The following is a 17,580-nucleotide window of genomic DNA, read 5'->3' on the forward strand; positions in this document are numbered from 1 at the left end:
GACGACATCATCCAGTCTAGTACTGTCTATGATGACATCATTCAGTCTAGTACTGCCTATGATGACATTCAGTCTAGTACTGCCTGTCAACTATGATGACATCATTCAGTCTAGTACTGCCTATGATGACATCACTCAGTGTAGTACTGCCTATGATGACATCATTCAGTCTAGTACTGCCTATGATGACATCATTCAGTGTAAGTGCTAGACTGTCGACAGTCGCTCGCGCCTTTTTTGCCCAAAGTTTTATCTAAACTCCGATCCCGCGCAACACTAGTCTAATCGCAAATTGAGGGCCGAAGGCCCGAGGTCGAGGGCCGAAGGCCCGAGCGACTGTTGTCCCTTGCCGCATCTCCCTTGCTATTACTTATTCATGATGTGACGTCATTTAATGGGGCGGTACTCTATCGTATAATTTGCATACAGTTCAATGTAAGGTTACTCAACGTGCAACACACGTAAACTGCAGCGCAAATTTGACCTCGTAAATGCATTTTGATGGTCATAATCAAGTACTTTTTCCTTTCCTATCTTTCTTTGTTAAAGCTTGAAACCGCGCGTTTTTATAACATTCGCAAATGACGTCGTTGACAAACTCGACGCCTGATACATTGTCATGCTCACTAGTCTATTGCCTTGTTTAGCATGCAGCTAGCTGTTGCTGTGGTACTGGAGCAAGAGAGTGCTACGGAAGTCGACTTATTGTACCAACTCCGACCGACACTCCAGTCAAGCAACAGATGTTTTGGACACCTTTTTTACCTTCCCTCGACTGCAGCTAGCATATTATATAGTAATAATATTCATGTATAAAATGTTTGATAGTGAGGCGCAGATAATGTGCAAATGGTAGACGTTCTACCTGAAACAGAAAAGTGCCTCCATATTTACCACGGCACGGAGATCGTGCTCCGATCCGACACGTCTTCAACTAGTGCCTCCACAGAGTACTGAGTCTATATATACCTAACGCTATTGTACCCCATTATTTCAGATACCGATTGAGGAGTCAATTTACGTAATCTTTATCACGATGCTATATGATATGACAGTTTGTTGTGTCTTTTCCTTGATGTTTTCTTTTTATGTGATTTTTGTTGTTGATGTGGGGGGGGGGGGGGTGAACCTTTGGGTCGGCCGCTAGGTTGTTACCACTTCCCTATTGTTTAGCAAAATTACCACAAATAAAAGGGCCTTCGCCGTTTATATACGGGATTATATTAGAGCTATCATTGTATCAATGAGGATACTACTGGGACAATTGCAGACTAGATGTTGTTAGCTGTATCGCGAGAACGATCGGAGCATGGAAGTATAACCCACAGGCCTGCGACTTCATAGCCCGGGCTTCATAGGCTATGGACTTGTCACTTCCTGTCAGTACACTAACGAAAACATCTTTCCCAGAGACATAGGTATCTATAATTCTTCTCTGAAAGTCTTTCAAGTGCGAGTATCAAAGTTTTTCCAATGCGTCTCGATGTGTTGACTCGCTTGGTTACTACGCCATGTTCATTTTGATTGACAAGCTTTGTGAACTATGACCTAAATGTCAATAGTCTACAAACTGAATGTTCCTATTGTTATCGCATGAGGGCGCGGCAAGGGACAACAGTCGCTTGGGCCTTCGCAATACGGCCCTCGATATCAGTTTGCGATTATACTATTACTAGTGTTGCGCCGGACCGGAGTTTAGATAAAACGTAGGGAAAAAGGCGCGAGCGACTGTCGACAGTCTATGTAAGTGCCTACACAACCAGCAGACATTATTCTGTAGATGCAATAATACCATATCAAATAGAAATCAAGTTTGTGTCAACCTCCAATGTTGTTTCCCTGGCTGCCTAGTATGGGGAACTTTTGATAAGTACTTACTTTGATATACAATACACTACAGATAACCATAGACCCTCCACTCCCTGGTCTATGAGATAACTAAGTACTTCTGACAAAGCTTTGCATTTCTGTCAGATTGTTACAAATAAATATGTTGATATGGTAATTACCGATAGATGTACTAAATGAATATATCTTGCACTATATTTGGGCATTAACATGTCTTCCTTTGCAGCAAAATATCTTGTGTTAACCAAATGTCTAACTTCCACTTCATTTTTGTGCAGTAAATAATGTGATATATCTGGTCTCAGACAGAAAGGGAACCTACTAGAGTCCTTTATTCTCCCATAACACCTCACTTGGTTCCTTAGTTTGTTCAGTGTAAATGAAACGCTTAACAATACAAATAGTTTATATGTACATTAGAGTGAGTAGTGAGGTTGGTTGGCTGCTAAAGACACAGATAGTAAGTGTAGACCACTCTTCCTCTGAGATAGGGGTCTCTTGTTATCCATGGTGAACAGCTTTCCAAGGATTTCTCACCGAGGAAAGCTGTGTAATCAAATGTGTTATAATTATGAATAAGATATGTAAGACTAGAGGAAAATATACTGATAACTTTAGTTTAGCCAATGTTTAATCTTCTGGTCATTGGATCATACAATCCTCAGTGTTTTTGCTAAGGTTTGGGAACCCCGGTAACAGAAAGGGGGAAAGAGGTAAAACTGGTAGTGCTTCCCATGCAATGTATCATAATTTTGGTGGGGAACCCCGGTAAAATGATGTGGGAACCCCGGTAGATTTTACCTACTTACCGCCCTTAAATAAAACACTGATCCTATAGTATTCACCTTTATAGCACTGTTAGTACATTTCCCTTATTTCATTTAATGTTGCTATCACTACAGCAGTGGTACTTGCCATCAAATGACTTAAATACAACTCAGAATTGAGAATTGTTGATATAGTTTCTGCCTGCTTCACTGGCTCTATCGGATCTCTGTCTTGAGTTACTTGTAGACTGGAAAAAAACATTGCCAGAGAATGAAGTCACAATAGTATGTTTATAGCTAACCTGTACTAGAGTGTCTTTTCAACATGGGTAGATCTAACTAGTATATGCTAATCATTTATATGTGACTCTCAATGGTACTGATAGATACAAGTAGTTTATATAGCTAGACATCAATTAAAGTGCTGATCCCAAAATGCCAACTTTTCATTGACTTCTCTTGACCAGTGACATTTTATCTTACTTTGTCTTTACATCCAATTACTTACATTTGTAAGTCTTACGGAGATTGCACTGATATGTATTCAGTACTTGAAATGACATGTATGTTTTTTAATTCCTACATAACGCATAGCCTCCGGAGACTCTGGGCTCAATGGATCCACAACTGGAGCGCCAAGTGGAGACAATTCGAAACCTGGTTGATTCCTACATGGGTATTATTAGCAGTCAAATAAGGGATCTGGTACCCAAAACCAGTATGCATCTAACTATCAATGATGTAAGTTTTGTTTCAATTGCATTGCTAGTTGTTTAGATAGTAATCATCTTTTTTTTCTTTTATTTTTTTTATATTGTTTACTAGCGAGGACCTCATTTAAGTATAGGTTCATTGGACCCTATGTTGGAACGGCAAGTCGAGACTGTTCGTAATTTGGTTGACTCCTACAATGGTATTGTTAGTAAACAGATTCGAGATATTGTACCCAAAATGTCAATGTTCCTGATGATCAACGACGTAAGTCCTATCCAAGTCAGACGATTTTCTCTGATTTCTGATCTGATCTGATGAAATGCACCCCATTCATAGTGGCTTGCACAGTGTCAATTACGACATTTGAAGCTTACTGCTGTAGTAATACAGTGATACAGAAATTCCCATGCTAAAGGCCTGTAGAGCATTAGTGTATATGTGAATTTATGTAGATGTAGTAAATGTAAAATAATGTGCAATAACAAAGTTCGAATTTATCTTAAATATGTGAAATTTAAAGAATAAAAAGACATTTATGGGATAGGGGAGAAATCAAAATGTTTGTGAATGTGATGGTAGTAGAATGAGTTGGGTCTCAGGTATATTTTACTTTCTAATACCACCGTTACTCAGGTAGATTTTCAAACACGCCACCATTAACAAAACACAAGACTGCATGTATAAGAAGCTTCAAGTGACTTAATGACACTATACAATCCCAGATACTAACTGCATTCTTTCATTGTAATGACTGAAAAATCATTTTACATGCAGGAATTCTGAAGACCACCACCTCTTGGAACTATCTCTTTTCATTGTGTGGTTGTACTACTTTCTGTTCTGGCTGTGATACTTTCTATCTAACATTATCTTGATAATGTTTATTTTATGTCATGCTGTATCACCATCTATCTGGTTATGTTTGTTTGTTTCTGTCTGTCACTCTGTCTTGCTGTGTTTGTTTCTGTCTGGCTGTGTCACTGTCTGTCTTGCTTTGTTTGTTTCTGTCTGGCTGTGCATAGTATTGGTGGAGGGTCTATGGCCTGTGTCACTGTCTGTCTTGCCTTGTTTGTTTCTGTCTGGTAGTGGTAGTGTCACTCTCTTTGTGTGGCAATTTTAGTCACTGTCTGCTTTAGCTAAGACTAAAATCTGTTGCCAGTACATAAGGGGTTGCCTACAATTGTGGATCTTTGAGTCTACTGAAGTAGGCACCTAGATGTAAACACAGCTATTGTGTCTGTCCTTCTGTGTTTGATTCCATTACCTTAGTCTGTCCATAGACCCTCCACCAATGTTGGTACAGTGGAGTGTGTATGATCTCTATTTTGTGTCAGACTCTATGTTTCCCATATTCCATGACAGTATTTCTTCTATTGTTGATACTTTTTTCTCATATGTTAATTATATCATGAGTTATAGTGAATGTGAGAACAGGATTTCACCATCGTGTATGGTTTACAGCTACCTAACATTTCATATTGTAGACTCTTTTATATGAGAGAATAACTACAAATTTTATGTTATTTTCTCCTCCTTAAACTTTCTGTGTGCATGCATGTGTCAAACCTAACATTTCATATTGTAGAGTCTATATATAAGAGAATAACTACAAATTATATGAACAGCCTTAAAACTTTCTCCTTGTGTGTACATGTGTTAAACAATTAGGATCCGTTTCATTCAATTCTACAGCTGCTGACATCAGACCATGGACAAACACAACCTGTCATAAACAAATTGAATTGAATTAATAACACATGGCACAGCATGTTAAAAGTAGAGACTTGTATAACTTTGATAAGAACAGTTTTCTAGTGCCTTTGCTTAGTAATTCACATTCACAAACAAATTTCGAGTTCTCCTGGCATTTCATGTACATATAAAGAGGCCATAAAATTGTTCTTATCAAACCATGGTGTGTAATACAAGTCTCTGCACTTCTAACATGCTGAGCCAAGTGAATTCAATTGTTTACTTTCCCTGTTTGTAACAGGTTCAGTTTGTTCACAGTCTGATGTCGGCAGTTAACTTTGTATCATGATAGTATTATAGCATTATTGTGTCCTGCAAATCCTCCTCACTCAGAAATCTTCCCTAAAACTATGGTCATTAAAACACAGTTCATTAGTTGTGTGATTAACACATGTATTCCTTTGTATAGACATAGTTACTTTCCCCAATATGTTGTCTATAATTTACCCTATGTTAATGATTAAATTCTGAACAAGGAGAAGGCGGTTGAGGTGATATGGTCCCTCATGAATATTATAATATCCCACGGTATAAGTGTCATTTTGACAGATTTTTCTTGAGATGCCCAGTCTGCTTCATTTATTGTATTTTACGCCTACTGTATACTTGTCCTTTATGTTCATTTTTCTTAATCTTTAAAATATATTAGGGAACTACCTTCTCGATAGACAAATATTGCAAATAATGTAGATAAAGTCTTTTCCTTGATCAGATTTTCATCAGATTCTCCATGTTTTGTTTTTGATTTTATGTATCCTCACTGTTTTATTTCCCAGTAATTTACTGAGAGTCAATCTTGCATGCAGCGTTTTTTGTTTTCTAACACTTTATCCTTTGTTCAGTTTTACTAACACTATTCAGATAACATGACAATACTTATTTATACCCAAATCATTTTCACTACGTTTTTGTTTTCTCTTTTTGATTTTAGAGGATAAATTACATTTTCTCTTTTCTACTTTTATTCTAACCACTGTTTGTTTTTGTTTTACCTGATCTGTTTGTTGTTTCTAACTTGTCTATGTGATTTAGTTTTAATGTTTTGGCTTTTATTACAAGGGCAGTGTCCTGAATGGCAGCATGCTCTAGTAATATTGATATGTCACATATTCTGCTGAGCTGCACAAGCGCCCTCACACAGGCATGAGTCCAGTACTTTTGTTTTTAACAAGTGTTGTTTTTCGTAGATTAATCATCTTTCTGTCAGGGGATTATTTGTGTGGACACAACAACTCCAAGTTGAGAAAACAGGACTAAATTTAACGCCCTGCCCCAACTCATCCGTTATTTATTTACTCACATTCAAAATAAATTTATACCCAAAAGATTAGAAGGGATACATTTGTATAATAGATGTACTTTTATAATATTTGTTGCAGGCACAGTAGGTGTTCAAAAACAGAAATTTCAGTTAATGTGTCACTGGTTTATGACTGCATTCCTTGTCAAATTAACAAGCATCATTGACAGTGAAAAAAATCATATAGAACTGTTTTTTGAACATGACTCCACTAATATTTTATATTTTTTTGATCCAATTGGCCGAATTGGAAAATCCCCCCCCCCCCAACAATACCCCTGCTCAGTATTGTAGATACACTAATCTATGACAAGGATTTATAGTACATACACTAGTTTATGACAAGGATTTATAGTGCATACTCTAGTTTATAGTATCTGAGATTGATAACACATGTAGTACATAAACCCCTAAAATTGACTCTTCTTATCTGCAGACAAAAGAGTTTATCACATCTGAGCTATTGGCACATCTTTACTCCAGTGGTGATCAGGTAAGTCATTTATTGAATTCATATTATACCAATAATACCACACAAGCCAAGTTGAAAGCATTCAAACAAAAAATAAGGGAATTATACCCTGCATCCTATCAACTCTTGAAATATGAATCAAAATATTGGAAATCATCATTATTTCCCCCTCCCCCATTTTTCATTTATCATCATGTTTGCAAAAACTTAATTATATTCACGGATATTTTTCTGAAAAAAATGTGACCTAAACTTAAAGTAATGTATTGTCTTGCTTTATTCAGATATTGTTGTAAATGAGATCTGCTAATAAAGCACCAATAAGCAAGAGAAGAAAATAAATTATACAAGATATGATAATGAAGCAATAAGACAGGACTATATTGAATATTGTGTACAAGGAAAGCTTCATTCATGTCTTCTTTTAAGGTGATGCAATCATTTGCAAAATAACACAATTTCCATGAGTTGAATGACGTAATCCCAGGTTTAGATTGACAGATCTTTGTATGCTATCATTTGGTAGTCCACTTTAATGGAGGAGTCAGCAGAGGAGGTCCAGAGACGAGATGAAATGTTGAAGATGTATCATGCCAGTAAAGAGGCTCTCAATATCATTGGCGATATCAATACTACTACAATATCAACGCCTGTACCGCCACCAGTGACCAGTGATTGGCTAAATACTGAGGCTAGAGGATCCTCGTAAGTTTTTCGTGAAGTCATTATTCCCCTTATTCCATAGAGGGTGCTAGTACATGAATCCAGAACAACTTTTGGAATAGAATGCTGAATGAACATTCTGTACAGCGTGTTACCTATTAAGCTTGCTAATTGCAGACTATCTGTGTGTGTACATTATATCACCAGCCTCGTACAAGACAGTGTTCTCCCTGAACAAGGTAACAGGGGCGCTGCGCCCTCTTGTAAATTCTTGGCGCCCCCTTGTAAGTTTTGACGAAAAAAAAATGAATTGAATATTTTTTCAACAAACGGGGCAAAACGATTTACTTCTCTCGCGGTTTCGCTACGATCTCATGGTCGCCATTTTGGAAAGTCAAATATCTCGGTAAAGAGGCTACTGTCACTGATGTCAAACTTCGTGCGAATCACATTCACGCATACTTTCATCAAACTTGTCATTCATTCTATAGCTTTCAAACAGTCAACATGTCTTTCCTCCGTCATTTAGCTCAATGCAGATCAGGAGGTACACGGAATATTTTACACGTCGGTCCTTTTCAGGGCGAACTTGAACTCAGATCGTGGGATTGTTTGCATGTAAACACACACTTTCTCGAGTTTACGGTACAAAAACAAAATGAAATGCGAAACTTTGAAAGGCTTGTGTTGTTCACCGACACTACTTAGATGATACTAAATAATATGTCACTAAAATGAACAAAATGGTACATTCTAGTTCCTTAACTATTTATTGAATTGTAATCGAAACGAAAATGGGCTAATATTTTCGTACCCATCGAACCACGATCGAACTTACGGAGATATCGGGTGAGATGCGATGGCCTCAACACAGATAAACACGTGGTGTCAATGTGGGCGATTCCATTGTTCATGGATAGGTGGGCCGTGACAAAAGTCTCGGAACGGTCTGTTTTTACGTGTACACTAAATGTACTACAAAATCTATGGTTTTCAGAGTCGCTGTGTCTATGAATTGCTTCTCTTAATATAAAAACACGCAAGTAAGATTTTCCATGGCTACGTCAGTATTGAAGTTGAACGCTAAGTTCCCCTCTGTCCCTTCCCTTTAGTTTAATAGTTCGGACGTTGCATGTGTCGTCATAGTACAATCTTTGACCTTTCAAAATCTTAGTGAGTCGTCGTAGCAGAAAGTTTTGTCGGATACCTGTCCCACTTGAAAACTGTGTATTCCGATTCGTTTTATTTCATTTTCTTTTGATTGACTTCATTACCACCCATAGTGACACGAAGCGGTTTCGCCTTCTTTCAAAAAAGACCTGTGCTAACTGAAACTGCCATGCCGTATTGTCACCGACTATTTTTGTTTTCGTAAAAAAAACTGAACATGCTGAAGAGAACTAGGCATGTCTTACAGTGTGATTTTTTTTTGACGTGGGAGCGTGACGTATTGAGTGTCCATTTGAACATGTGCAGCTGTGTTTGGCATGTACTATTAATTTTCCAGTTAGACACAACAATGGCAACAAAAATTGCAACATTAGTGTTGCGTCTTTTTTACATTGACTGTAACAGGGCCAGGGTACAAGTTCGTTAGTGGTCTATAATAGTATTATGTATCAAAATAAAAACAATCGACTCTCACTCAGTATAGTACGATCGTCAGTCGAGGGGTATGGCAAATGTAACAAAATTCGTTGCGTATAGGATACGGATCGTTCGATCAAATATGCATAAAAAATTAATTTCCATTGCGTACGGTATAATACGCATGGTTTTGCGTCACCGCAAATACTGGTCCGTCATTCTGAGCAGTTCTCAAGTCCGGGAATTAAATGATAAATTTAATGAGAAGTCAACTAGAAAAGAGTACATTTAGACGAATTGAATCACTATGGGAATATCAATAGATGGACCAAATCTGACACTGTTTACTTTGAACAAGCAGTCACCAATGGGGAAATTACAAACACAGGAGAATTCTCACAGAAGTGAGACAAGTTACTCAGCTGTTATGCATAAAGGCAAAGTTATCTTCACCCTTATGTGTTTGACTTTTGTTTGTTTTGGTAGTGGTATGGTGATGATGCAATGAAGCTCTTGAAAATGGATTTCATTTTGTAGTAAACACTACAACTGTCCTGAAACATCTTGAAATTTGCTGCAATTTTTTACAGAAAGTTGAAGATTTTGTTTTGTTACACTCTTTCAGCATTTGTGTTAAAATGAGCTATTTGAGTAACTATTTAGGACAAACTATTAAAAAACTATTTTTTTGACACAGGTAAATTTGGCTAAATTCTGTCACTATTTAAACATTAAGATATCAAAACTCACTTTGACACTTCAGTTGTGTTGAAATTCACATGATTAAAGTGGGGTAAAATGGCTAAATAAAGTGCCACCAAAAGCCACCATTACAAGATGCAAATTGCAAAAGTTACTAGGCAGGAGGGGGGACACCCCCCTCCTGACCACCCCCCAGCGTGCGTAAAGCGCACGCAGTGCTTCGCTCCGCTCAGCAACAATTCCCCCCTCTTGTGACAAAATCCTGGGGAGAACACTGCAAGAGTGTGCAAATCAAAGGTGGAAAATATCGTTTCAAATTATAATTGGTCCTCATGACATTCATGTACAGATGTAGCAAAAGATATTGTGTTGAATAGCAATGCATGCTCAAGTATGGCATGCAAAATGTCTTGAATTTCAGTTAATGTTTTGTCTTTCACTTTCATCCCACCATGTCAGTAAGTGTAATATGCATGTTGTATGGTTAACTTTCAGACCGCCATCGCCTGTACCTTCAAGACCACCACCCAGACCTATTGGTTCCTCTATGAATAGTTACAATAGTGGTCCAGTACATGCATCAAGACCTAGCAGTGTCCCACTGGTACCTTCAAGACCAGATGTTCCATCCCGACCAGGTCCTACAGGTGGTGTTCCATCTATCCCTAGGTATGTATGGAAAAGCCACCAAGAGTGGGTACAGCCCAGGAGGGGCTATAGGAATGGACTGTCTGTTAGTGTTAGTGTTAGTGTTAGTGTGTGTGTGTGTGTGTGTGTGTGTGTGTGTGTGTGTGTGTGTGTGTGTGGTTATTGTGTGTGCATGTGTATGTATGTGTGTGTGTATGTATGCATGTATGTGTGTGTGCCTGTGTATGTATGTATGTATGTATGTGTGTGTATGTGTGTATGTATGTATGTGTGTGTGCATGTGTATGTGTGTGTATGTATGTATGTATGTATGTATGTATGTATGTATGTATGTATGTGTGTGTGTATGTATGTGTATGTATGTATGTATGTATGTATGTATGTATGTACGTACGTACGTACGTACGTACGTATGTATGTATGTATGTATGTATGTATGTATGTATGTATGTATGTATGTATGTATGTATGTATGTATGTATGTATGTATGTATGTATGTATGTATGTATGTATGTGTGTGTGTGTACGTGTGTTTTCGTTGGTGTATGCCTTTGTCCATGGACAGCCATATCATTAACACCCACAACTCAATTACAACCAAACCTGGCACAATGTCAGAAACTATAAGGTACAAATGTATGTCAAGTGGTCTCTTTAAATTTTATAGAAACAAAACCAGTGGAAAAAAATGAAACTTTTACGGTGTCAATTTCTTTCAGATTCCAGTATGACCAACATTTGATGGTCATATGATCCACACATGGTGGTGATCACCAGACTGAGATCACCAATCATAAATATGATGACATCATAATATGATAATGATTTGAATGAGTGCTACTGACACACCAAGACACTTGACTTTTGTCATATAACCTTTATCCTTATCAATCGGTATTCGTAAATAATGACATTTCCTGTAACAAAACAGTAATGTTAATAATTTGATCTTTTTTCAACAGACGTCCTGATAGGTCAGCTCCACCCATTCCTGGACGTCCTGCAGTCCCAGCCAGACCAACGTGAACAGTATCTCACTTGATGTGAATGAATTCTATTTGTGAACATTATTTTGTAGGGAATTCTAAGACAAAAAAAACAACAACTAGATTTTATCAAATGTACAAATTTGAAGTCTGTCTATATTCAGATGTTTCTTTTCGTTTTCTTAAGAAATAATTTTGAAAGTTGTACAAGATTGGAAACGTAATCCCAGTGTGGTAGTTATGGTAACCAAATTGTGTAAATGATTTAAAAGTAATAGAAAAATTTGTAAGATTTGGACAAACGTTAATGTATTTGAAGGAGAAATGTACTCCCTCGCCTATGTAATGTCAACCTGGTGATATCTTGCCCTGTTTTGGATAATCAAATATTACCAGTGGTGATGATTGGAAAATACACCAAATAAGTATAACGGTAGGGATGTTAAGGTGTGTAAATGCTTACTACAAGCACTAGATTCACCCTCATGCATGTTGGCTTACCCTATTGTATGTATCACTTGGTTTGTTCCACAACTAATATCACCTGAGGTCATACCAAAAAATGTAGACTTGTAGGGACAGTAAGCTGTCTAAATGCGTGTAAATTGCTGTTGTGTAAATCAGTGTGAATTTATAGAGTTTGGCTCCTCTACTGAAATGCATTCTTCCACTTTCAGTGATTGAGATTGTACCATGTAAGTGGAATTGTAGGGAGAATAGATACTAAAATGCATGTTTATGGCTGTTGTGTTAACTCACCCTCAGATTATAGTCAGCCACTCCTATTATGTATCCATCCTGGTTTGATCCAATCCTGGTGTGAACTGAGATCATACCATATTCACAGAATTGTAGGAGTATTAAAATGAGTATGCATATAAATGATAGTGTGACAGCAGTAAATTCACCCTCATTTCAATGTTGGCTCACCCTGTTATGTATCTCACTTGGTTTGATCCAGTACTAGTGTGAATTAATAGGTTGTAAGAAATTAGTAAATTTGCAGGGATGACAGGATGAAATAATGGGCAATATTACAATGTGATATCTGACGTGCCCGTTTTGATAGGACAAAGTAGTGTGATAATATAAGAAACATGACTAACTATAGACCCTCCAGAGGGTCTATGCTGTAACTAGTATTGAACTGTCCCACCCGGTAAATAGCGCCCTCTAGTGATGTTAATAAGAAAGTTGTATGGAGAGGGAAATTCATGTTAGGTGTTTTCTCTTGTATTTTATCATTTAAATCATTGCAAAGAATCATTTGATATGTATACACAGTGTAAGGCTGAATTTGAGACTCGTTTAATCATTTGTTGTAAGCAGACCTTTTCAATTTATTCTAGTGCAATACTTTAACGCTAGAGGGCGATATTTATTAGCAGGTCAATTGTGATATAACACTCAAATAGTACTTATGATTTTAGTTAGTCTTCACTGTTTACAGGGTCTGTGTTTTTAGCGCATAACAGTGAAAATGGTGATGGTTTTTAGATAAATCTGTAATTACAACATGTTTGTAGGGGTGATGGAAATGAAAATAAAAAACTAAATTGTGGTATGATGAAGGTTAATCGTGATGGATTTGACAAAGATGCAACATCTGTAGTCATGGTAACAAGGATAAAATGACAAATTATTCTCCACTTCTGCTCCATTATTCTCTTACACCTTCAAATTCTCCATGGTGATAAATATAGAAATAGAGACTTTGTCATAATAATAGCCGTAGGATTCTTGTAAACCAACGAATTCAATAATTTCTGTGTAAAATCCATCATATTTTGGAATAAACAATGTTTTAAAGAAAAACATTTAAGAATCCACACTTGTCAAAATGTTGAATTTTAAAACTAGACTATTTTATTTCCCCAAAAGTGTGGTTGTAACAGATAGTAAATTGTATACATTATATCATCTATGCTTTTAATTTTAATTTTTAGTAAAAACATGATAGGAATGTTCTATTCTGTGTAGGGATTCCCTTTCTATGTAGGGATGATCCATTTTATGTAGCATTGTTCCATTCTGGGAAGGGATGTGTTCTTCCTTGTAAGGACGGTCCATTTTATGTAGGGATGGTTCGTTATGTGTAGGGATATGCTATTCAATATAGGGATGTACCATTCCATGTAGGCATGTTTCATGTCATGTAGGGATGACATGGGTTTTTCAAACCTTTCTACCTCTTGGACAATTCTGCTAACTTAAACTAAGAACATACTATAACACCAGACATAGCAATTGTTGAGTTGGTTTATTGATAGCAAATATGGTATCTGATATCCCAGCAAAATGTTGTTCCTATGTGTTTTACATAAAACAGCCCTTCCCCCTCCCCCAGTTTCCCCTCCCCATTCGTGCTGGTTGCAAGAATCCATAAGTTGGTCCACCACATACCTTCATACTGTGTACTTAGTGTGTGTACAGGTTTGTCTGCGTGTTGATGTTTGAGTGCTTGGTGTTGTTCAAAAATTTGAAAAGTGAGTGTTTGAAAAATGAAGTATTTACTCGTGTTGAATAGTGGCCTCTGGTAAGGTTTATGAAGTCACTAATTAATGAGTGTCACAGTCAAAATGTTTGTGGTATTTATGTGTTACAAGCAAGACTACTATAGTTTGTAAGGTATGTCATGACAGGGCGCCCTCACACATTGGTCAATTGAGAGGAGGCAAGTGAGGGTGCAATGACACAACATATCTTACAGTCTATAGCAAGACCCGATAATATACTGTGTGTATATGGAGAATACTGTGTGTATAATGTATTGTAGCTGATGCATAACAAATTAACTGATTTCAACCAGTAGACTATAGCCTGACATCCTGACAGGGGGTGGGGGTGGGGGAGTGAATTCACTGATGTATACCAGTATACCAGCCAGTAGCTTGTAGCCTGATATCCTGATTTGGGACAAGATCAATAGTTTCAGCCAATAGACTATAGCCTGACATCCTGACTTGGGACACGGTCAATAGTTTTAGCCAATAGACTATAGCCTGACATCCCGACTTGGGACAAGATCAATAGTTTTAGCCAATAGACTATAGCCTGACATCCTGACTTGGAACAAAATCAATACTTTTAGCCAATAGACTATAGCCTAACATCCTGACTTGGGACAAGATCACTAGTTTCAGCCAATAGACTATAGCCTGATATCATGGCTTGGGACAAGATCACTACTTTTAGCCAATAGAATGTAGCCGGACATCTTGACTCCGCACAAATTCATCATACATTATCAACAACATAGGGATACCCAGGACGTTGTCATCAGTGAACAGGATCCGTAGCATGATTCTAATATTTATTGTTCAACTCCCTAGTATGCTTGTAATGTTGTCAGTTCTGATCAACTCCCTAGTATGCTTGTAATGTTGTCAGTTCCGATCAACTCCCTAGTATGCTAGTAATGTTCTCAGTTCTGATCAACTCCCTAGTATGCTAGTAATGTTCTCTTTTCTAGCATGCCTCTACTGGCTCTAATATTTACTGATCAGTTCCCTAGTATGTTTGTTACGTTCACTGAGTGACTCCCAAGTATGCATCCAAGGTTTACTGGTTTGTTCCGTAGTATGCCTGTATTGTTCACTGAGTGACTCCTTAGCATGCCTCTAATTAACATGGTTATGTAAAAGAGTTTCTGGCAGGCAAACACAAAGCATTTCTTTACACAAGGGAAAACACAAATGACAAAGTAATAATACAGTGTCTCATTAGGCTAATCAGCGGGTTGTTTTTATTTGAAAAGAACCCAACATTTTGAACCAAGTATGTATGAATTGATCCTACAAACTTCCATGATTGTCCACGTGTGTGGGAGTCACTTTATTTTTCCATTGATAAGATTAGAATCGGACAAGACAAGATATACTGAGAAAAGTTGTGATGTATTTGTTAAAACTGTGAATATTGTAAGACTTCTACTGACAGCAATAAATCAATGTCAAATACACTTCTGACTGTAAAATGTATGTTTTTCTTGGCTTGGCAATTAATTTGGATTTCAATTGGTTCATCATTCTTAGCCACCAATTAGCCATCAAAAGGCAACGCCCAAGGGGGCTACTATATTGGGTCCCACCTTTCCATGGCCACATGTATCTCAAGCACGCACAGACCAGTTTCAACCAAACCTTCAATAAATGTCAGATGCCATTGTCAAAATCTATCACTCCACATCTCATAGTCTCAGTTACCCAGACTCCCGCCGCTGGAGGCTCTATTACGAGACCATGCACCCAGACGAGAGTGGTCTGATTTTTCCTCTTGAGTAAGTATTCACAATCATTAAGAATGTCGTTTTTGTCCCATCGACCACAACTAATAAAAACTACCGTCCATCTCTCTCTCTCTCTCTCTCTCTCTCTCTCTCTCTCTCTCTCTCTCTCTCTCTCTCTCTCTCTCTCTCTCTCTCTCTCTCTCTCTCTCTCTCTCTCTCTCTCTCTCTCTCTCTCTCTCTCTCTCTCTCTCTCTCTCTCTCCTCTTGAAAATGTCCCTTCCCACAGGGAATATGAAGCTAGGGTTGCTAAGATCGTTCAAGTCCACACCGCGAAATATACATTAATATTGTGTGGAGTTAATTACGCGACCCTTGAAACCCTGTTATTTTACCATTTCACGTCACATATTATATATTCACTCTTTTATTGTATTCTGAAACATATCTCAACACACAAGTGTCTGTGACCCACCCACCAACTTTTATGTCTGTCTATCTATCTACAAACCTATATACCCACCCCAGGCTGCCTGCCTGCCTACCAGCCTACCTACCTACGCCCACTACCTACCTACCTACAAACAATACGAGGTGAACGAACCCGTCGAGTTGAACGACCTTTTGAGGAGGACTTGCACTTGCAATATAACATCCTCAAGCGTATTGTATGATTTGTGACTGCAGAGGGGATTATCCAGGGCCGTATGCATTGTATTATCGAATCACTTTACATTACTTATTGCATTTGTTAATGTAACATTAATTATTGACTTTAGCCTTGAATTTATCTAGTATTAGTAACACACACATAAACTTCAGTCGGAATTTCCAGTATGTTCCGGGTCACTTTCCAGGTAGTCTGACACATACTAATATATTCCAAAATGGAGCACGTCTTTCCATGTAATACAGAGATAGCATACCAGTATTGACGATTTAGATGGCAAATTAAGATTTGACACCGAGTAAGGATAGCCTTATAACAATAGACACTGGGTTCCTTTTCCACAGTTGCTTGAAGTTATATTATACCGAGTTTATTCACTACGTTTTCCGGGAATACAAGTGTGTACGTTTCAGTTCAAATTACATGAGAAAAAAAACCTATACTACACCTCAGACCACGAAAACTACACTTATAATTCAAGCCATGGAAAGCTATTTCCTCCTATATGAATGCTATAAATGAATTTATTTTGGAAGTTATAACACAGGTTGTCTAAATATCTTCCAGGGGGACAGCGCACCGTCCATGTCACGTGCACCACCGCGGCAACGATTGTCCATAGAAAATATAATTAGGTAAAGATTTACGACCCTGCTGCTTACTGTCTCATATTTACAATTAATAAAACTACACAAACATTTCTTCACGGTTACGAATTTATTTTCTCTCGAAAGCCATAGTTTGTTACATCCACGTAATTCACCGATTTCGGGGGATAAATGCTTTGAAATTGTATAGAACATACCTGTTGACGATTTACGAACCTGCTGTCCCATAGTTGCCATACATTCATTGAGAATCAGGACGGTCCCCTGGTTTTGAGACCATGTACACGCACGTGTACTCGTCTTTCAAACCACGTGTACACTGCGTGCATGGTTGGTATCATGGCAACCAATACAAAGAAACGAAAGTAGACAACCTTGGAATTATACAACGACCCCCTCCCCCCCCCCCCCCAGTTAAAATGTGTAAACATGTAATCCTTACATCAAATAACCATGTGTATGTAACAGATGACACATGAAGTGTTTTGTATTATTTTGTTTTGTTTTGCGATATGTTGTGTTATGGCGTAGCGTGATGTGTTGGATGCCCTGGGGTGGTGTGGGTGGTGTTGCGTTGTGTTGAGTAGTGTTGTGAACAACCAAGAAAGAGTTCCAGAACTATCAAAACTATCAAAAC

General features: G+C 37.8%; 1 protein-coding gene across 4 annotated transcripts in view; it reads left to right on the forward strand.

Moving 5' to 3' along the window:
* The window catches only part of LOC144440939 (dynamin-1-like), a 49,270-nt gene extending 33,869 nt beyond the window's left edge, over positions 1 to 15,401 (forward strand). For 2 of the 4 annotated variants that reach the window (XM_078130412.1, XM_078130410.1), the window contains exons 16-20: positions 3,210 to 3,356; positions 6,818 to 6,874; positions 7,380 to 7,558; positions 10,301 to 10,474; positions 11,417 to 15,401. In XM_078130412.1, coding sequence (XP_077986538.1) covers positions 3,210 to 3,356; positions 6,818 to 6,874; positions 7,380 to 7,558; positions 10,301 to 10,474; positions 11,417 to 11,480 — 621 coding nt within the window. In that variant the 3' untranslated portion in view covers positions 11,481 to 15,401. Of the gene's footprint in view, positions 1 to 3,209; positions 3,357 to 3,440; positions 3,594 to 6,817; positions 6,875 to 7,379; positions 7,559 to 10,300; positions 10,475 to 11,416 lie in introns of all 4 variants that reach the window. The other 2 variants (XM_078130411.1, XM_078130409.1) reach the window with 1 other exon arrangement.
* The last annotated feature ends 2,179 nt before the right edge of the window (positions 15,402 to 17,580 follow it).

The sequence above is a fragment of the Glandiceps talaboti genome, chromosome 10, assembly GCF_964340395.1.
Source record: "Glandiceps talaboti chromosome 10, keGlaTala1.1, whole genome shotgun sequence".
In the NCBI taxonomy this organism is placed as follows: domain Eukaryota; kingdom Metazoa; phylum Hemichordata; class Enteropneusta; family Spengelidae; genus Glandiceps; species Glandiceps talaboti.